The 22,304-nt window shown below is 40.3% G+C and overlaps 1 protein-coding gene across 1 annotated transcript in view; it reads left to right on the forward strand.

The window, feature by feature from the left end:
* Window positions 1–22,304, forward strand: part of KIF13A (kinesin family member 13A) — a 221,750-nt gene that overhangs the window by 197,023 nt on the left and 2,423 nt on the right. Inside the window, exons 28-39 of the mRNA XM_012643272.1 lie at window positions 80–206; window positions 3,180–3,235; window positions 4,524–4,648; window positions 4,926–5,102; window positions 5,810–5,902; window positions 6,340–6,492; window positions 7,464–7,541; window positions 10,761–10,808; window positions 12,878–12,983; window positions 14,096–14,247; window positions 14,765–14,869; window positions 21,279–22,070. Of these exons, the coding sequence (XP_012498726.1) occupies window positions 80–206; window positions 3,180–3,235; window positions 4,524–4,648; window positions 4,926–5,102; window positions 5,810–5,902; window positions 6,340–6,492; window positions 7,464–7,541; window positions 10,761–10,808; window positions 12,878–12,983; window positions 14,096–14,247; window positions 14,765–14,869; window positions 21,279–22,070 (2,012 nt within the window). The remainder of the gene's footprint in view (window positions 1–79; window positions 207–3,179; window positions 3,236–4,523; window positions 4,649–4,925; window positions 5,103–5,809; window positions 5,903–6,339; window positions 6,493–7,463; window positions 7,542–10,760; window positions 10,809–12,877; window positions 12,984–14,095; window positions 14,248–14,764; window positions 14,870–21,278; window positions 22,071–22,304) is intronic.

Raw genomic sequence — 22,304 nt, forward strand, 5'->3', positions numbered from 1 at the left:
CTGAGTGAAAATCTGTTTATTTTAAATGGAGAAATTTACTTTCTCTTGTTGGCACTGGTCCCCTCATTTTGTTCTGCAGAGAAGACGGAGGATGACGTGGAGCGGGAAGCGCGGCTTGTGGAGCAGTGGGTGGGGCTGACCGAGGAAAGGAACGCGGTGCTGGTGCCGGCCCCAGGCAGCGGGATCCCCGGGGCACCTGCCGACTGGTAAGGCTGTGCTTCCTTCCTGCGGCCATTGCCTGGGACAAGAGCTGTGCAAGTGACCTTCCAAGACTGTCACCGTGAATACCAGCCAACTGGGCTGCTGGGGAGGGGCCACCCATCTGCAGTGCTGCCTTTGCTTTTTTCCTTCCCTACTGCAGCCAGCTCCCTCCCCCAGGAAGCCAGAGAACATTGATTACCTGGCCAGGTAATCAATACCACACTCCTCCATTCCTCTGCCCTCTGCATAAGCAACTTAGACATTGTTCCCTGATCCTTAGAAATTCTTTTATTTTGGATGGAAAGAAGGATGTTTCCACAGTGTACTTGAAAAGCACAGAAAATATATCTCATTTGCCCTAGTGTGGTAACTAGTGTGAACTAAAAATTTTAAGGCTCACCTCCCCCCCTCCACCAGCTGACTAAATGGACCCCTTCGTGGCCAAAGGACTATCCTAAAACTAAATTGCCTGCCAGCAGGAAGGAGGTCAGACATGCCTTATCACACCCCCTCCCTTCTTGGTGACATCCTTTGTAACCCATTAACAGGCCTAAGGATATGCAAGACAAACCTGCAGGTCCTCAATTTACACAACAAATCTATGTCCAGTGGCTTATCTCTGATAAAGAGCTCCTTATGTTGAAACATTCCAAGCCTTCAGACAAAGCTTCATGTCTTTAACCAATTACAGGCCAAACAATCTTTAAACCCACCTATAACTGTAAGCCCCCACTTCAAGATGGCCCACCTTTTTGATCCAAACCAATGTATGCCTCCCACGTATTAATTTATGACTTTACCTGTAACCTCTGTCTCCCTGAAATGTATAAAACCAACCTGTAACCCAACCTCAGCGAGTCCACTGGCTCAAGGCCTGTTGGACGTGGCTCCGGGTCATGGTCCTCAAATTTGGCTCAGAGTAAATCTCTTTAAAATTACTTTACAGAATTGTGGCCGGGCGCAGTGGCTTATGCCTGTAATCCTAGCTCTCTGGGAGGCCGAGGCGGGCAGATTGTTTGAGCTCAGGAGTTCAAAACCAGCCTAAGCAAGAGCGAGACCCAGTCTCTACTAAAATTAGAAAGAAATTAATTGAGCAACTAAAAATATATACAAAAAATTAGCCAGGCATGGTGGCTCATGCCTGTAGTCCCAGCTACTCGGGAGGCTGAGGCAGGAGGATTGCTTGAGCCCAGGAGTTTGAGGTTGCTGTGAGCTAGGCTGACGCCACAGCACTCTAGCCTGGGGACCACAGTGAGACTCTGTCTCAAAAAAAAAAAAAAAATTACAGAATTTGGTCTTTTTTTTCCGTTGACACTAGCATACAGTAAGCACTTAAGCACCATGTAAATAATGACCAGTCAATCAGTAGATCCATCAGTCAATCATAGGTGTTCTCATGAGAAACAACCTGGTGTCTAGGCTCTGGAGTTAGATGGATCTGGATTTAGATTCCAGCTTCAGCTCTTAGGTGTATTTCCTTAACTTCTCTGAGGCTTTACTCCTAATTGATTAATGGAGCTACCTTTTTGGTGGTATTGTGAGAATTAGAAAGAATGTATATAAAACGCCTTGTGTATTATAATATAATCTTGTATACTATAATGTATATCAAATACCTTTCATGCCCATTCATTAAATGGTAGCTGCTACTGCTGCTTCCTTTTCTCATTCTCATCCTTATTACAGGAATATGTCCTGGGCATTTAAGATAAATCAGATTTCCTTTTGACCACAGAATGCACATGCCCAGATAGTCTTTTTTGAACAGGCATTGAAACATTAGTGATGTTATTTGTCTCTAATGATAAATGGAAACGTAATCAATTTCACGGTCTGTTTTATGAAACTAAAAAATCTGAATTTGCAGGCACATAATTTGTAACCCGATGTTTCTCCCTGCGGATTCTGCTGTTGTGCTGGAATCCTGTAGGTCACACGCAGTATGTCTGCTGGGCGCGTCTCATGGACAGCCAGCAAATTCCCAAACATGTTCTGTTCCTCAACAAGGTAGTTCATTTCCTTTCCTCAGTCTCTCTCATTTGAGGTGTTTTCAGATTTCAGATCTTGAATGTTTGTAGTACATCACTCCTGGTCTCATACCTAGTTATTCTGACTCAGAAGAGAAAGGATGGGCCCAGGACTCTTCATTTTTTTTTTAATAAGAATTTGCATTTTTTTTTTTTTTTTTTTGAGACAGGGTCCTGCTCTATTGCCTGGGCTTAGGGTGCCGTGGCATCAGCCCAGCTCACAGCAACCTCAAACTCCTGGGCTCAGGTGATCCTCCTACCTCAGCCTCCCAAGGAGCTGGGACTACAGGCACCCACCACCATGCCTGGTTAATTTTTCTATTTTTAGTAGAAACGGGGTCTCACTCTTGCTCAGGCTGGTCTCAAACTCCTGACCTCAAGCGATCCTCCTGCCTTGGCCTCCCAGAGAGCTAGGATTACAGGTGTGAGCCAGCACGCCTGGCCGAGAATTTGCCTTTTTCAAGGGACTCTTTATTCCAAGAGACCTCTGAAGTGATTGTGTTGCAGCTGGGCCAGTTTTTGATAAAACACTGCTCAGACTCTCCTGCATACCACCTACCTCCTTTCACACATCGTTCATTCTCTCCTTTGAACTTTTAAAATATTGTCCCTGTTGTTTACTTCCTCTAATCTGTGGTCCTGTCCCTTTCACCGCTCTAACCACATCCTCCTTCCTTTTCCCTATTGCTAGAATTATTTTTAGAAAGGCTTCAAATAATCTTTGTTTCAATTAATTACATGTAATTTATATAACTGGTAGTTCTTTTATATGTCATGTAATTCCCATGATTTATGTTAACAGGGAAGTCAAGAAATGTAAAAGTATTTCATTAGTAGAACCTACATCTCCACAGTGGTTCTCTTCTGCTTCCACGGCTCTGCGGCATTTTATCATCTAACAAGATATAAAATACGTATTTTGTTATGATTAAATTTTGTTCTTAAATTTAGGATCCCGCCTCTTGGAATGGAAACCCACATACCAGTTCTCTTCCTCGATTTGAATGGTAAGTAGACAAAGTTCCAGAGGTTATCACATTGAATTAAGGTTTGTAATCTGTTCAGACTCACATTATTTTGATCCTTAAATCACTTTTCTAATCATTCATATGCCATATCTAGGTGACATTTTTGGTCCATTCAAATATATATAAGCCCAAAATGTGAAATCACTGGAAGAAAAATGTAGATATTTAATCAAAAAAAGAGCATACTCAGAGATTGAGAACTACACACAGGAACATTAAAGCAGTTGCTCTGAAACATTGATAGACATAGAAATTACCTGGGAAAGCAATCACCCCCAGAGTTTCTGGCTCTTTAGACTTGGCAAGGGCCCAAGGACTTGCATTTCTGACTAGTGCACTTTGCTCCCCTCCGTTAGTGGTTTCAACGCCAGAAATGACCACACTGTAACCCTGCATTGAGGGTTGTTCTTTAGTATGGCAATTAGGTCAAACCTAAGCAAGCCTAGAACAATGATGTGTTTTTGCACTAAAATCCTTTTCCACAAGAAATATTAAATGGAACCCCATGTGTAGAAAATAACAGCAGAGTTGATGAGTTTGGGGTAGGCAGGATCCTGGCAGGCCCTTCAGCAGGGTCCCGGGACTCCTCAAAACACAGCCTGAAAACTTCTGTTCTAGAGGGAGGACTAATAATGGATGGGTGGAAGACACAGGGAGGTTGGCTTTGGCTCTTCACATGAAGAATTTTTTCAAAGCCTGGAACTCACTGCTTTGTATGGTAGTGAGTTCCCCATTGTTGGAGGTAGATGAGCGAAGACTGGATGACCCCTGGCAGATTTGGGAAGAGTCAGATTTAGACAAGGTGTAGGAAGAAGATGATCTTTATATTTCTCCCAAGTGGTTAGAACTTTGATTCTAAATTGATAATGTAACTGCTGAAATCCCTAATTTAGTATAAGTTATGTAAGTAGGACAAAAACTTAATAGGTTAAGGTTACAGGAGATATTGACATGAGAAGGCAGAAAAATTCTAAGGTGTGTTTAGTGAAAAGATTTGCTCCTAGGACTTCCTATAGAGTATATTCATTCCATCTTATAGGAGCTTCACAAGGCAACTTTTTGGCTCCCATAGTTCCACTTTTAAAGAATAAAAGCTGTCGTGAGTCTTAGAGTCTCTATTTCAACTGCAGGATAAGGAATAAAAGAAAAAATCGAAATGTATCATATAAACCTTCATCTGTACAAAGTGTATTTTAAAATTTTTGATGTTTGCTTAAAAGCTGACTTTCCCCCCACTTTTTTTTTTCTGTGCCCCGGACTTGGTTAGCGGATGACCTCAGTGCCAATGAACAGCTTGTTGGCCCCCATGCGTCGGGTGTGAACTCCATCCTGCCCAAGGAGCATGGCAGCCAGTTTTTCTACCTGCCCATCATAAAGCACAGTGACGATGAGGTAATTAACCCCCAAGGTTCTCTTAAAGGGCTTCAGATTAGCTTACAAGCCTGGTGGGCCTATCGTCTTGTTAAACTGCTGTGATTTGCTTTGGGGAAGAAGACTGGGGAATTAAAAAAAAAAAAATGGACCATTTGTATTGTCATTCAAAAAAGGTAAGAAAAGAAATCTGTTTGATTGCACTGAATTAGATTTATTTTCTTTCTCTAGGGTGTCATGTAAAACTGCACCTGAGTTGTGTCTTGTTTCTGTCTCCCCATCGTTCCCCCACTCCTAGGTTTCAGCCACAGCCTCTTGGGACTCCTCGGTGCATGATTCTGTTCACTTGAATAGGGTCACACCACAGAATGAAAGGATTTACCTGATTGTGAAAACCACAGTCCAACTCAGTCACCCAGCTGCGATGGAGTTAGTGTTACGAAAGCGGATTGCTGCCAATATTTACAACAAACAGGTAGTAACCGGGTCTCTTCTGCCACTGTGGCTATGAGCTCGAAGTTTTCTCCTTCTCTGTATCACAGAGTAGTGTGTGTGATGCTAATGCAGGGGATGTACAAAATGTGACCACACTGGGCAAGTTATAGCCTGATCCTCAGTTATGCAAGATAGAGGGCATGAGGCTAGCAGAGATGAATGTCATCCACCGAAGGACTCTTCCACCTGGGCTAGTTAGAGACCCACCATCCCAGCAGGCAGTGGAGCTGGGACTGTTTGGAAACTGGAAACACTGAGACTGAGAGATTAAGTACCAGTGACAAAACCAGGACAAAATGCAGACTCCAGATAAATCCCTATCCTACTGCTTTGCCAGATCTCCTCTCAGAGGGGCTGCAGCAAAGCTGATCCTCCCCAGTGTTCTCCTGACATCCTGAGAAAGACTGATTAGACCCTGGAGAGATCAAAGGAAGGCGGCAGATGGAGAGAGAAGCAACCGCAGAAGCCCTGAATGCGAGCACATCCTGTAGTCTAACTCCCGAATAGCAGCAGGACATTAGATCCCTTGGGGTTGGAGACAAGGATTCTTGGGTTCGGGGTTTTTTTTGTTTTGCTGGTTATTGTGTATATCGAAAACATGGTAATTCATAGTGCTTTTACAATTTGTAAAATACTAAATAACTTACATTTATCACATAGCTTAATCCAGCTTTCTTTTTCTACCAGAGTTTCACACAGAGTTTGAAGAGGAGAATATCATTGAAAAATATATTTTATTCCTGTGGTGTAACCTATGAAATAGTATCCAATATACCAAAGGTAAAATTTATACTACTTTTTAAAATATCAATATATAAATAATGCAGAATGGGTACATTCTCCAGAATTCTAAAGCATTTTCTCATCATACTTTTTTTTTTTTTTTTTGAGACAGTCTTGCTCTGTTGCCCCAGCTAGAGTGCAGTGGCGTCATCATAGCTCAGTTCAGCCTCCAACTCCTGGGCTCAGGTGATCCTCCTGCCTCAGCCTTCCGAGGAGCTGGGACTGTAGGCGTGCGCCACCATGCCTGGCTAATTTTTCTATTCTTAGGAGAGACGGGGTCTCGCTCTTGCTCAGGCTGGTCTCGAACTCCTGAGCTCAAGTGATACCCTCATATCAGCCTCCCATAGTGCTAGGATTACAGGGATTATACTTGCCACTTTCCCTGAAAACATTGTTCACATTAAAGTATTGTTATTTCCTGCCTGTCCTTCTAGGCAACTGAAGAGATAGAGGACCGGGAAACACTGGCTCTCCTGGCAGCAAGGAGTGAAAACGAAGGCACGTCAGATGGGGAGACGTACATTGAGAAGTACACTCGTGGCGTGCTGCAGGTGGAAAACATTCTGAGTCTTGAACGGCTGCGGCAGGCAAGTAACTGAATATTTGGACCAGAGGGTGAAATCACCAGCCTTCACCCCCAATGGACAAAGATGAATTTATTGCCCAAACACCTCTCTAAGTCTGTCAGAGAAGGAGCACTTCAGTAGCGATCTCACTAGAGAAATGACTCCGGCAAAATGGTAACAAAAATTAAAATAATGGCTAACTTTTATTGAATACTTCCTACTTGCCAAGCACTGTGCCTAATTTAGATACATTGTTTCATTTAAGCTTCAAGATAACCTCTGAGGTAAGTACTGTTGAAATCGCCATTTTCACATGAAGAAATCGAGGCTGAGAGTATTAGCTAACCCGCCCAAGGTTACACAGCTGGGAAGTGGTACAGAGTCAGGTGTCAAGTCAAATAGCTTGACTCCAAAGCCCCCGTGCTTAACCACGGACTATTACTGTCTGCATAATACTTAGACCTGGCTTAACCTTTGAGATGACAGCAAGACATTCAAGTGAAAATAATCTGCTAAGCAGTGGAACTGTAAGACAGGAGATGTCATTTCATAGGAGCAATAGTTCACGTTAGGGAGAGCGTGTTGAGCTCCAGGAGGAATACAACTGGTGTCTGTCTGCAAAGTCTTCCCTTAGTGGAAATCCCACCCACGTTGCTGCATGAGTAAAACACAAACGGCATCAAACTTCATTATCATTTTGCAAGTGAGATATGTAGTTAGAGGCATCTCTTCTAGGTTTTCTCAACATAAATGCCTTTCATTCAGCAGCTTTCTGGTTTTATTTATGAAAAAAATGTTTTTGAAAGATTGTTAAGCAAAATATAATAATAATAATAGTTGGGTACAGTAAGATTTCAGTTTTATAAATGTATGTGTAGGACTGAAATGTTCTTTATGTCTGTATTTTCTAAATCTTCTATAAATAAACGTATGCTACTTTTATCATCAGAGGAAAAAATAAGTTTTATTGTTTAATTATTATACATTTATAGGCCGTCACAGTCAAAGAAGCACTCTCCACCAAAGCTCGGCACATTCGGAGAAGCCTCAGCACACCAAACGTTCATAACGTAAGTACGCCCTGCCAGTGTGATGCCTCTTCTGTGACCCATTTCAGAAACTGAGATGGGGAACGTGGGGTTTACTTGGTGGAATAGCATATATGGCATTGGTGTCCACACCCAAAAGTGTAGCCTGCTTCTCTGTGCTTGGGAAGCACACCAGGGCGCGCAGTTGTGTGTTACATTGACTGAGGTTCATCGTTCATCAGGTTTTCTCCTTGAAAGAAGTTTCATAAGATATAAATTGAGTTTGGTTGGATAAAGGTGGTAGAGTCAGCTAGGAATCCTGGCAGCAGAGCCCCGGGGTGCTGGCTGCTCTTAAGTGAGTTTACGTGCCTGTTCTAGCTGTCCTGACGGGTCTTATCCACTGCCATCCATGTAATGAGGAGCCAGGCTCTCCATGTGAACACTCCTGCAGGCCCTCGCCTTGCCTTCAACCATTTTGATTATCTTCCTCAACCAGTTAGTTCATGTAGAAAATCCAAGTGACAGAAACTGCTTCTAGAGGAGAGGGACGCTGTCATGGGGAGAAAGGACAGGTTAGCGCATGGATCACTTCAAAGCATCTCTCCCCAGAAGTATCAGAGTGACAGTAAGATCCTTCCGAGGAAAAGCACAGAATTATTTGCCTTCCTAATCTCCAGAATTGCCAGAAAATGATTAAAAACATGGTGAACATTTACAAAAATTGCCTTACAATAGGCTGCAGAGTAAATCCCGGCAGATACCAGTAATCATTGTCATACAGATTACACTGTCCTACCACAGTGCGTTTATTAGAAGTGGATAATGAGAGACTAGTACAATTGTCAATTGAGAAACAGTCTTCCAATTAACTCGTGTCAAAGAAAAGATCGTACTGGAAGTTAGGATGTATTTAGTACTAAATGAGAATAAAAGTGGTATGCATATCAATACTTGAGGGATGCAATTAAAGTGGTGCTTAGATGAAAATTAGTAACCCTAAATTCCCTATTATTCCATTCATACAGCAGAATACTGCACAGTAGAAAAAATGAGAGCAAGAGCTACTGTTAGGAAACGTATAACTCTTTTTTTTTTTTAGACAGAATCTCGCTTTGTTGCCCTGGCTAGAATGAGTGCCATGGCGTCAGCCTAGCTCACAGCAACCTCACACTCCTGGGCTCAAGCAATCCTTCTGCCTCAGCCTCCTGAGTAGCTGGGACTACAGACATGTGCCACCATGCCCGGCTAATTTTTTCGATATATTTTTAATTGTCCAGATCATTTCTTTCTATTTTTTGGTAGAGACGAGGTCTCACTCTTGCTCAGGCTGGTCTAGAACTCCTGACCTTGAGCGATCCACCCGCCTTGGCCTCCCAGAGTGCTAGGATTACAGGCGTGAGCCACCGCACCTGGCCAGGAAGCGTATAACTCTTATACTAAGAAGAGTAGCAAATAATGAGGTAAACATCTAGCTTAAAAAATAAAAACTACCTGTGAAGTCATCTAAAAAACTGTTTTATTTTGAAACTAAATCTAATCAAGACTCTAGATCTAACTAGTAATATTTACAGAGGACAGAGGAAAATGTTAAATGACACCATAGGTGTCATTTAATTAGCAAAATCCAGGCTGTGGGAAACTTTACAGGAAAAATGAAGTGGTTTTTTAAACAAATTAAATTCTTTTTTTATTTCGATGGATTTACAGTGTACAAGCAGTTTTTTGTTACACGGATGAATTGTATAGTGACGAAGTCAGCGTTTTTAGTGTACCCATCACCCGAATAGTGCACATTGTACCCGATAGGTAATTTTTGATCCCTCACCCCCTTTCACCCTCCCCACGTCTGAGTCTCCAGAGTCCTTTATACCACAAGTTAAATGTAAATGCAATAAAACTGTTTTTTAACAAATTAAATTTCAAACAAATTAGATTTTAAGAAAAGGGAAAACTCATAGATTAAAAGAGACTTAAGGGATATATCAACCAATTGCAATATATTGATCCTATTTTGATCCCGATTCAAAATAAACTATGAAAATGTGTATGAGACATTTGAGCCCCAACTATATATTTGATAGTATTTAGGAATCACTTAATTTTTAAATATGTGAGAATGGTATTATGGTTATTGTTTTTTAAAAAGGGAAAGAGAGTTCCTTAACTTTTAGAGATTCATGGAAAAATGTTTATGGATAAAATTTTTTAAAGGTAGGAAAAGAAAATTAGAATACATTCAAATAAGGAAATAAATGTTAGAGCAGATATATAATAAATTCAAATAAGAAGGGAATGGTAAATATTAGAACAGAATTATGTGAAATAGGAAACAAATAATAGAAAGAATAGACAAAGCTGAAAAGCAGATTGTAGTCAAATGGACTGACTTCCAGTTAAGATTCATTGGGGAAGAAAAGAAAATGTGAGAAAACATACAAATATTATTTTGAAAAAATGGGGATATTACTATAGAGAGAACAGAGATTTAGATATCATAAGAGTGAACCATGAATAATGTTATGCCAATAAATATAAAAGCTTAAAAAAATGGAAATTTCCTACAAAAACTGAATCAAAAAGAAATAGAAAACCTGAATATAGCTGTCACCAAAAAGAAGGCCTAAACTAAAATAATGACTATGTTTATTGATGAGAATACACAGAATCAAAAAATTGGGGCCAGGCGTAGTGGCTTATGCCTATAATCCCAGCACTTTGGGAGGCCAAGTCAGGAGGATTGCTTGAGGCCAGGAGTTTGAGACCAGCCAGGGCAACATAACAAGACCCCATCTCTAAAAAAAATTTTTCTTAAAAAATTAGCCAGGCATTGTGGTGTGTGCCTGGAGTCCCAGCTACTTGGGAGGCTGAGGCAGGAGAGTTACTTGAGCCCAGGAGTTTGAGGTTGCTGTGAACTGTGAAAAGCAGCCTAAATGTTCGTTAATAGGAGGATGGAACAAATAAGTTGTTAGACTATGGAAGAAGACCATGTATGGTAAGATGCCACTATAGGGAGTATAAAAATGTGCATAATAATACTATGTATTGTTTATGGGTCTGTACACATATAATTATATAAAACATGCATGGAAATAAGAAACCCCAAATTGAGGTAGTCATTACTCCTGTGGAGGGAAGAAAGAAACAGGAGGAATAGTAGAACGTCATACAGGCTTCAGCTATATCCGTGACATTCTATGTCTTTAATAAAAATAAAATTGTTAATATATCAACCACATTGATAAAACTATTCATCTCTTATAGGTCTCTTCCAGTCGACCAGACCTTTCTGGCTTTGATGAAGATGATAAGGTGTGTGTCTGTGGGCATGGCTAGGTCATTAGTAGACTCAGCCTGAGAAGTTAGGAGATCTTGGTGTTTTTAAAATCTCTGGGCCTTACCTGGTTGATCAGAAAAAAAGAAAAAGAAAAAAGAAAGAGAAGAAAAAAAAAAGAAGGAAGGGAGGGAGGGAGGAAAGAAAGGGAAAGAAGGGAAGAAAAGAAAGAAAAAAGACCCAAAAAAAAGCTCTGGACGTCCCACTTTAATCTTAGGCAAACCATTCTCTCCATTTCTAAGTTCACATGCTTGCTGTGAAATGTCTATGCACTTTCAGCTTTACATTATTACTTAGCATGATACGTTCTATACCAGGATAATACTAAATATCATTGAATAGATACCTGTGTGTGTATGGGTATTTGAAGAAGGTATTACATCCACCATAGCAAAATCAAAGTTATTTCGAATGGGTCAAACAGGGCATTTAAAATTAAGGACAGTTTGCAAATCATCTTATTCAGCAAATATTTCTTGAATACATATTATATATGTGCTAGATTAGCACAAATTATGTCCACAAGAAGTTTAAACTCTAGTCCTTAGAGGCAGCCAATTCCTTAGAAGTTCAAATAAGATTAAATAAGCTCATATCATATATAAGAGTTTTCTCCCATTAGACTTTAGTCTGAAGACTGAAACATGATCCGCACTTTTCACCTCTCACAAAAACGCACATTTCTCATCTCTGACAGTGATCAACTCAAAACAAAAAACTGACACAGGACCTGCACTTTCCACCTCTCACAAAAATCAACTCCAACAAATGATGGTGAAAATGATGGTGAAAAGTGCTACCATTCTTAAAATAATGGTGAAACAGTAGTGAAATAATTCTTAAAATAATGGTTATTTTAAAGGCTCTAGTACCAACTTCTTGGAAATAATGCAGTTAGCTGGGCCTCAATATAGATTTGTCTGCCAAAACCATTTTAGGCTCTCAGCTGATAAAACAAATCATCTTAAAATGATGGTGAAAAGTGCTACAGTCCTTTAAAAAATGGTGAAATAATGGTGAAATAATTCTTAAAATAATGGTTATTTCAAAAGTTCTGCTACCTACTTCTTAGAAATATCCAGTTACCTGGCCTCAACATAGATTTGTCCACCAAAACCATTTTCGATTCCGAGCTGATGAATCAAATGATTCTTAAAACAATGGTGAAAAGTGCAGATGGTTATTTTAAAGGCTCCAGTACCAACCTCTTAGAAACATCCAGTTAGCCGGGCCTCCCTTTAGTATATCAATACCTTATGGCTGTTTGAAACTTCTAAATCTTAGGTATCTGTAGAGTAACCACACCACCCAGTTTGCCTTGGACAGTCCTAGCTATGTCTGCTACCCAGGCAAAATTATTAATGTAACCGTATTACTCTCAAAAGTGTTTCAGTTTGTTCTTTAAATTATCCAGCCACCCTAGATATATGCAAAATTGATCAAACTGGCTGCCTCTGGGGAGGGAGGAGGATGAATGGAAACATATAGGGGTTCAAAAGTGGGTTTCGACCAGGCGTAGTGGCTCACTCCTGTAATCCTAGCACTCTAGGGGCCAAGGCAGGATTGCTTGAAGCCAGCCTGAGCAAGAGCAAGACCCCATCTTTACAAAAAATAGAAAAATTAGCCCAGGGTGGTGGTGCGCCCCCCTAGTCCCAGCTACTCGGGAGGCTGAGGCAGGAGAATAGCTTGAGCCCAGGAGTTTGAGGTTGCTGTGAGCTATGATGACACCACTGCACTCCAGTCGGGGCAACAAAGTAAGATTCTGTCCCCCCCAAAAAAAAAAAAAAATTAGATTTCGCTTTATTTTTTATGATTTTATTAAATCTTGAGCAAATACAATAAAATATGAACATGTATTCACTCTGGGTATACCTTGGATATAATGGTATTACAATTATTTAGCACTTTTCTATATGTTTGAAATATTTCATAATAAAAATAAAGAAGAGCATATACTGCATTAAAAAATAGAAGAAACTCAAATCTGGGCTTCGTTTCTCATTTTAGAATGACTTAATTACAGTTAACCTATATTTTTACCTTGTAGGGCTGGCCAGAGAACCAGTTAGACATGTCTGACTACAGCTCTAGTTACCAAGATGTAGCGTGTTATGGAACTTTACCCAGGGATTCACCTCGAAGGAGTAAAGAAGGTAGTGACGAGATTGTTTTGCAGCATTATTTCTTTATACTTGCTTAGAAAAGGGATGGGAAAAAAGTCTTTCATGGGTGGCATATTGTAAGATACACAGCTGAAATTCTAGTTAACTAGATGATTCAAAACGGTCTGCTTGAAGGAACACATCATCTTCATTTGTTTGATTTCTTTTTGCTTTGTATCCAACTTATCATCCAAATAATGGTAGCCTTTTTGTGTATCATTTTATAATATCCAAATCATTTTTCATGCATCATTTCCTAAGTTTGAAGTCAGTTTTGAGACACAAATCATATCATGTTATTCTCTACCAGACGAATATCTACCTCTGTCATGTTTTTGTACTCAAAGGATTTTTAAAAGAACGTGACTCTAAATCAGTTTCAAAAATAATACCTGAAATGAGTTTGATCACTGGCAGCACCATTAGCTAAATGTCTAGTCTCCCAGTGCTTTGATGGGAACAGCATTCTTTGGTTATATAAATCAGCTCTCTTACCTCATAACCTCATATTTTACCTACTAAGTGCTCTTGTACCAGTGAATTGGGAAGGGGGAAAGAGGCCAAAAAAGGTAAGAAATGAGTACAAGCAAGAAAAAAGAATTGTCCTTTCTTAATCATATAGAGGAGGGTGGTCTGAGAATAAAAGGGGCTTACAAGAAAATATGTATGGCATTCACTGAGGATTAATTGAGCCTCTACTTGCTGTCTTAAAGTAAAACTATAGAAATAAGAAACACAGAAAATAAGACATTAAATGATAAAGTGCCAGAATGCACATACAGATAATAGGGGCTCTGAGAATTCAGAAATGGAAAATAAGCGTGAGTTGAAATCGGTGTGGTAAGTGACACTTCAGCTGGATCTTGAAGAGGATAGAAAATTTGGTTTCTCATTTCTTTCATGCTGACCCGCCCCTGAGTAACTCTTTGTGATTTCATAGGTTTATCTCTGTTCTTGCCTACATCTGTTTTAATGCTTAGCCAAATATTAGCCTATGAACTTCATTCTACCACGTATTTCCATGGCTAGGTTGTTGCCTCACTTCCTGCATGTCGGTTAAAGTTTTCCGTACCTGTAAACTCGTGCCTTTTTGTCTTCCCCAGGTTGTACATCAGAGAATCCTCATGCCTTAACTGTCAGCCCTTTTAAAGCATTCTCTCCCCAGCCACCAAAGTTTTTCAAACCCCTAATGCCTGTAAAAGAAGAGCATAAGAAAAGGATAGCCCTTGAAGCAAGGCCTCTTCTAAGCCAGGAGGTAAATGCTTGACTTGTCTGTACTGTGCAGAATAGAACAGAATCATGTGGCCCGCGGAGAAGCAGTGATTTGCATGAACAAGTTGGATGCCGCATGTGGACACGCATGGGTCGTCACTCCATGGGATCCCGTTCTCAAATACCTCTCTCTTGAGCGTGCAGGGTCGTGGTAGAATTTCTTGTTTGTTATTGTTGCTGTAGTTTTATTTCGTTTTGTTTATGGCTTTTTAAAGTATATTTTTTTATCTTTTAAATGAGACATGTTTTCTAGGTGTTTGAAGATATTAAAAGCTTCTTACTTAATTTTTGATAGAACTAATTATGTTTTTGCCATAGAATCTGTGTATTCCTGTCAAATTTCTCCAGTAGTTTAACTCTGGCCTGCAGAATTGGCTGCTGCGTTACTCACCTGTAATAAAAGTGTTAGCGTTGCTTTTCTAACTTGCATGTACTTACTATGTATTTCAGCTGTCATCGTCTTTTGTATGTGATGCATCTGTGTGTCTTAACCTTTGCAGAGCATGCCTCCACCTCAGGCACATAACCCTGGCTGCATTGTACCCTCAGGAAGCAATGGCAGCAGCATGCCAGTAGAACACAATAGCAAACGTGAGAAGAAGATTGTAAGTTCTGGAACCGTTTCTGTCATATTGCCTGGTGGTGGGTTTAAGGCCCTTTCACAGACAATCATGCAAATGCTAGGATAAGACATGTATGGGGTCTCTGCTTTTAAAAAAAAAAAAAAAATGTGATCATTGGTAATGAAATTTTGCATGAACGTGGCTATAATCTGTGATTTTCCTATTTTGTTTTATTTATTTGTTTTTTTGCTTAGGATAAGTTTGCTTAGAAAAAGGGGGAAATGCACTTCTAATGATTCTGGTCTTTATAAAAAGTGTAACAAAGAGATCACTTTCACTAATACTGAAATCTTTCTAATGTGCCTATACATATTGCCCAGATTCTGAAGTTAATCTACCTAGAGGAATTGCACTTACTTGGAGTAAGTAATCATGCATTTAGCTGTGGGTGTGTTTGAGAGCTTTTTATGTTGCCTGATCTATTGCCAGATAATTCTGTAGTTTGAGCTATACTACAGTTCATCAGCACCCATTATCATCATCTCTCTGTCGAGGGTAGCCCTTGGTAATTAGCTGGCAAAATATATTCCAACCCTTTGGTGTCAGCCTTGCTTTCAGGATGGCTTATCTGTATTGCACCACAGGTAGGTTGAAACTCTGTAAAATCTCATTCCCCAGCACTTGGTTACAAAATTACAAATTTGAGATACAGTTTTTAAAACACCGTAGACCAGGCACTTTATAAATTATACCTCAATTTATAAAAAAGCAATCTGTATATTCTCAAGCCTGGAAAGAATTCTTTAATTTTGTGTCTCCGCTTTCACTCTCCTGTGCCTTTCTGGGCTTTAAAAAAGTCAAGCCAGCTTGGGAAGAGAGGAGGCTGCTTGGTATTTGTGTCTGCGTGTGATCCGCTCTGTCGGGCAGAGTGTGGGGAGTCTCATTTCCCAACAGCACCACGTCAGAGCCATTCCAAAGGCTCATTAGTGTGAGATCCTTTAACAGTTCCAAAGTCTGCTGCTAATACACGCTGTGTCAAAACTAACTGCAGCTTCATCCGGATCTGCAGCTGGCCCTGCACCTGCATGCTCGGGGTGCTGGTGGATCTTAGGAAACGACCTTCACATTCCTCATGTGAGGAAAGAAGAAACCCACCATTTTCCCTTCGTTCCTTTATTTCTCTTTCCCTCTTACCCTCCTCTGCCTCCGGGTTCTCCCTGTCCCTCTTTACCAAAACCCCGTCCTAGTTCCTGATGGAGAAGAATCTGCACGTCAGCAGCTGCTCCGTCATCTCTCCAGTCGTAATGCGCTGTTGCGTCACTTACCTGACCACCCCCTGCTCAATTAAAAAGGGTTGCAGGGTGGGCTAAAAAAGCCAGACGACTAGTTTGTTACCCCTTCAAATTCTCTCGCTCTGTGTGTGATTGGATCTGTTTATTGGCATGATACTTATCACTGTGGTCACAGGCACTAAATTTAAATCTATTGTAGCAATATGTTTTGGTACAACACCATCGGGAGACTGCTAGACCACCTTCTGGGCTGCCAGGCAAGTGGTTTCATAGGTCACAGAGCTTGCCTTGTAGTTATTGTCTCCATTTTCCTTTTGATGTTTTAAAATAAAACCCCTCTCAGGACTTTCAGCTAGCAGAGGGTAGGATGGAACCAGATTCTCTTCACCCAGGAAGACTCAAGCAGCAGTTAGACCCTATGCAACTACATGTACATGAAGTACGCTAGGTAGGATTTGATGGTACGGTTTCTCTTGCTGGGGTCTTACTGGAAAGAGCTGCTTCTACTCTCCTTAGAAAACTGGCTTGCTGAGCAGTCTTCATCTCTGAGGCTATTGGACTATTTGATTTATTCCAGAGAGCAGTTTTTCAGGATGTTCTGGTAGAATTTAAGTTCATAGCTTGTTTGACCTGAGGTTCTATTTTTTTTTTTTTTTTCCTCCTCTTCTGCTGGCATGACCTGAGGTTCTAGTTCCTCTCTGGGAAACTTCAATTTTATTTCCTCTATTATAAAAGGATATAAACTGTTTTCTTGCTTTGTGCTTAACTCTCTTTCCTTTTCCACTCTTGAAAAATGAGAGTGATTTAGTGGTTTCATACTGATCAAGAGAGGTTGAAATCATTCTCGGGAAGTAATATCAAGATTGTGTTCCTGTTATTTTTTTAACCCACCTAATTACCATAGTAACTTCTGTGATTTCATATAAAATATAGTAAATATGGCTGTGCTTGATTCTGAAAGCTGTATTTTATTGTCTGATCAATTTGGGAAGACATACCGACGTACTTCATGTCTAGTATAGACAAGATAAAGGCAATAATATGCTTTTGCATTCTGTCTATCTTTTTATGTCATGAAGCATAGAGGGTAACTGAAAGAAAGTCAGTGATTTTTCTTTCCCTGGTATCCGTACTACCCTTCTCTTAGGGCTTGCATAGACAGAATGTGGTTTATTCCCTTTGTTTTACAAAAGAAGAAACAAAGGTCTAGAATTGTAAAGCGACTTGCTCAAGGTCTTACAGTTAATCAGAGCATAAGAACAGAGAGCCCCATCCTTCAGGGTAATGGGAGGAACTCCAGTGACTTCAGGTGCTTCCAAAGATAGGGTAGTTCCAGTATGCCCGGCTGCTGCTCTTCTGACAAAGGACTGCCCTCCCCTCAGTACCATGGACAGAAGTACTGGGAGCCTTGGCTGATACAGTTCTGAAAACAGAGACTGTCTCTCTAGTAGGCAGCGCAGACCTGATTATAGTGGGAGTGGAAATTGCACTAATTAAGTGAAACTCCTTGCAAAGAGTCACTGGTTTAATGTAGGTTTTGATCCCTTTTTAAAATCAAGGTGTTTTATCTATAGGTAAATATCAGCTGCATAAGTTAAATCACAAAAATCAAATCATGAAGATTGTAGCTATAGAGAAGCTTCAGAACTTCACTCCCTGCTCCACTTTTAGGTAGGGTTTTGATTCTTTTTGTCCTTAAGACATTGTAGGAAGGTGCTTAGTTTAGTCTTCTTTAAGATACAATGATAAATGATGTTTCTGGTATAAAAAGTCTATCTAACCAAACTCCCTCAACATACAGTTTAAGCCAGTTAAGTCCTTTCTTTTCTCCTTGTGTGCAATTACTCAGTAACCTTTCAGGTTCCTTTTAAATGTTGGGAAATGTTTAATCTCTACACAGTTTTCATTTTTCTGGAATAGGTTGTCCCTGTCACTTCAGCCTTTCCCTTTGGGCTTTTGGGTCATTTTCCTCCACTCTTCTAAGGGCATAACTGTGAACTCCTCCCTACTTGAACTTAATCTCTTAGAGTTTTGTAGACTCTTCAGTTTTACTAGGGTCATTCTACTCCTTTAGGAATAATTTTTTATCTTTGTCAGTTTAATAAATTTACATTTATTTCTATTCATTAAACTCATGATTACATATTTTATTCAACAAAATTGTATTTTAGGTTGACAAGCCTTTCCTCGGTCTTGAGAAGAAATAACTTCAGGCATAAAAAGAGCCCTATGTTACTAATTCTCATCTTCAAATTTGGTTTTCCTTGCAGCAAATAACTTTTTAGTAATTAATTACGTCATGTGCTATGGACTTGGAGAATTATATTTCTTTGCCAGCTTAAATCAAAAGGAAATATAAGAGATACATTTGAAATTCAGTTTTGAGTCTAAACATGACAAGTAGACAATCTAAAAAATTAGGCAAAGGCTACTGATTCAGACAATTCTGTCCAGTCTTTGTTCCATTACCAACATCCCCCCCAACTCAGAGAAAGAACACACCCACCCCCTTTTTAATAGTACTTATTAACTTAGAATGTGGCTAAAGATAAAATGGGAAGAGGTTGGTGTTGCCAAAAATTTTGTTTTGCTAATTTCAGGAACTATATCACTGATATTTGATATTCACCTTTGATTAATAGCCAAGGAATTAAGATTACTGATTCCAGTCAGGCAAGGTGGCTCACACCTGTAATCCTAGCACTCTGAGAGGCCGAGGCGGGAGGATTGCTTGAGGTCAGGAATTCAAGACCAGCCTGAGCAAGAGCAAGACCCCATCTCTACTGAAACTAGAAAAAATTAGCCAGGCGTGGCAGCACACACCTGTAATCCCAGCCACTCGGGAGGCTGAGGCAGGAGGATCACTTGAGCCCAGGAGTTTGAGGTTGCTGTGAGCCAGGCTGACACCACAGCACTCTAGCCCATGTAACAGAGTGAGACTCCATCTCAAAAAAGAAAAGAAAATTACTGATTCCTTTAAATATTTATATGCAAATACATTTTTAAAACTGAGTTGTAAAAACTAAATTATTTTTAAAACTGAGAGGCACTGAAGAGAGTATTAAACTATTTTTGAGGTGTTTAGCATCTTGAGATGCAGAAGAAAATATTACCATAAAATTCAACAGGTGAAATTTATGTTCCTTTCTGAACAAGCATTTGACACATCTGAAGGTATCTCCTCCTCCCACCCCTCAATTAAAATGCAGCCTTAATGAGTAAGGCTGATGTTTTGGTTCCAGGTCTTCCGTTTTGTTTTTTGATATTTTTTTTGAGACAGAATCTCAGTCTATCTCCCAGGCTAGAGTATAGTGTCATCACCGTAGCTCACAGCAACCTCAAACTTCTGGGCTCAGGTGACCCTACTGCCTCAGCTTCCTAAGTAGCTGGAACTACAGGTGCACACGACCACACCTGATTAATTTTTCTGTTTTTAGCAGAGACGGGGGTCTCAGTCTTGCTCAGGCTGGTCTTAAACCCTTGATCTCAAGCGATCTTCCTGCCTCAGCCTCCCAAAGTGCTAGGATTACAGGTGCGAGCCACTGCACCTGACCAGGTCCCAGGTCTTTATAATCACCGAGTTATAACTGTACAGATGTTTTAATTAGCTTGTTAAACCAGATGACCAATGAAAAAAAGCTAACTATTTTTGAGGTTTCTAAGTTCTACTTTGAATGAAAGTTTTATCCACCCATGCAGAGTCCAGGATTGTTCTAAGAGCAAGGACCCAAAGTTGTAACTCCCTAAGGGAGGGACCATGCCTATGTTTTGCTTACCATTAGTATTCCCAAGTCCTCAGGACAATGGCTAGCACATAGTGGGTGCTCAATGTATATTTGTTGAATGAGAGTCACATTTTATGGATGCCAAAACAAAGTTGATCTCATAGAAGTATAAAGTAAAACAGAGGATACTAGAGTCTGGGTAAGGCAGGAGGAAACGAGGGTTGGAAGAGATTTGTTAAAGGATACAAACTGCAGCTACATAGGAGGAATGAGCTCTAATGTTCTCTACCACTGTAGGATGACTATAGTTAATAATGTATTATATAGTTTCAAATAGCTAGAAGGAGGATATGAATCTTCTCAACACAAAGAAATGATGAATATTAATATTTGAGAGATGGATATGCTAATTACCCTGATCTGATCACCATACAATTGTATAAAATGTATTGAAACATTGCTGTGTACCCCATAAGTATGTACAGTTATTATGTGTGAATTTCAAATTTTTTTAAATAAAAAGGAAGTCACACTTTTAGAGGAATATTTGCAATTTTGTTGGGTGTTTATGAGGTTAATTAGATAGCATATCATTTATTTTATTTGAACATAAAATACCCACGTTTTTCTACCAAATATAAAAGAATCATTCGTTTGGAGAGAGATTGCGGAATTGACGGCATCCATTTTTTCTTGTATTTACCAAGCTTTATAAACAGGGTTCAAACACTGTTTGAGGAAGGAGATTTTCATTTAAGCCTCACTATCTGTCCTTCTGATCTTCTAGCCAATTCCTCTATCCATGCTTCTCAAAAACCCTAGAAAACTGTGGTTGTTAGTATTTTACAGCCTTATAATGTATAGTATAATCCTAAGAATCGATGTTGAAATTGTGTTCTTTGCCCATTTGCTGTTGGGGTCTTTATTTTACTGCCCTTTTCCCCGTAAAATAGCTCAGAAACTTTTTCAAATTACCTTAACTACCTGCACTTTGCTTCCCAAGGTGAAGATTGTAAGAACAAATGAAGGAGTGGGTCTTCTGTTTCTCGCTGTCCCTCTGTTCATTTTAATGAGAAAAAGAGAAAACATCACAGCTGAAAACTAATCCTGAGTAGCTAATAAAAAATCCACTGCATTTCAGTTCCATCGTTTCTCCTACACCAGGGAAGGAAATGTTTCTAATTAGCAGCTAGTGAGCATGGAAAAAATAAATGTCCTTCATATTAGGTATGGAGGGGTTTAAATTCACAGGTCTCTGCGAATACTGATATACCTATGTCTACAATAGGTGGCAAGATTTGACCAAACTTGGAAAGAAAAACAAAAAACACAGAACATGTGAATGTGAATACCTTTAATAAAGTATTTAAAACTTGTCTCAACAATACAATTGCTGCAAGAAGCTAATGACTGACTTTTGCTTCATCTTTATAGGACTCTGAGGAAGAGGAAAATGAGCTGGAAGCTATTAACAGGAAGCTGATCAATTCTCAGCCTTACGTACCTGTGGAGTTTGCTGACTTCAGTGTTTACAATGCCAGCTTGGAGAATAGGGAATGGTTTGCTTCTAAAGTAGATTTGACAAACTCACGGGTCTTGGAGAAAGAAGTGTCCCGTAGCCCTACCACCAGCAGTATTACCAGTGGCTACTTTTCCCACAGTGCCTCCAATGCCACGCTGTCCGACATGGCAGTCCCTTCTAGTGACAGCTCAGATCAACTAGCCACTCAGACGAAAGACACAGACTCCACTGAGCACTCTGGCCCATCGCTTGGACAGGATTTCAGACCGTCATCAAACAGAGAGTTGACAGAAATAGAAAGAGGCTTGGTAAAGGACAAGATAATCATGGTGCCACTCAAAGAAAACAGTGCCTTAGCCAAAGGGAGCCCATCATCCCAGAGCATTCCTGAGAAAAACTCCAAGATGCCATGCAGGACTGGCTCATGTTCAGAACTAGATGCCTGCCCCAACAAAAGTGGCCAGCCGGCCAGAGAATTCTGCCCTGGGGAGGTGACAGTAGAACACACCACTAACATCCTCGAGGACCATTCTTTCACAGAGTTCATGGGGGTGTCAGATGGCAAAGATTTTGACGGTCTGACAGATTCTTCTGCTGGAGAGCTTTTAAGTCGGAGGAGCCTACCAAATAAAATGGACAGCAAGAGTGTCTCCGATGGACCCCAGGACCCTGGCAAGCTCCATTCCAACTTAGAGGATGATAAGGTAATAAACTCCAGAGGCAGCCCTTTGGGTGCCGTGCTGTCCGTGAGCATGCCTGACTGTACACCAATGCCCAGAGGCCCTTCACCACAATCGCTTGGTAGGAAAGATCCATTCAGATGTCTCTGACAAGGAAGATGAGCTCACTGGGGAGCAGGTCACATCCCGCCCAGCTGATGCTCTGTGGCAGAGCAAGTCTGCTTTGGGAACCAGAGTAGAACCATGAAATAGATAGGA

This window comes from Propithecus coquereli, unplaced genomic scaffold (genome assembly GCF_000956105.1).
Source record: "Propithecus coquereli isolate 6110/MARCELLA unplaced genomic scaffold, Pcoq_1.0 Scaffold194, whole genome shotgun sequence".
Lineage (NCBI taxonomy): Eukaryota > Metazoa > Chordata > Mammalia > Primates > Indriidae > Propithecus > Propithecus coquereli.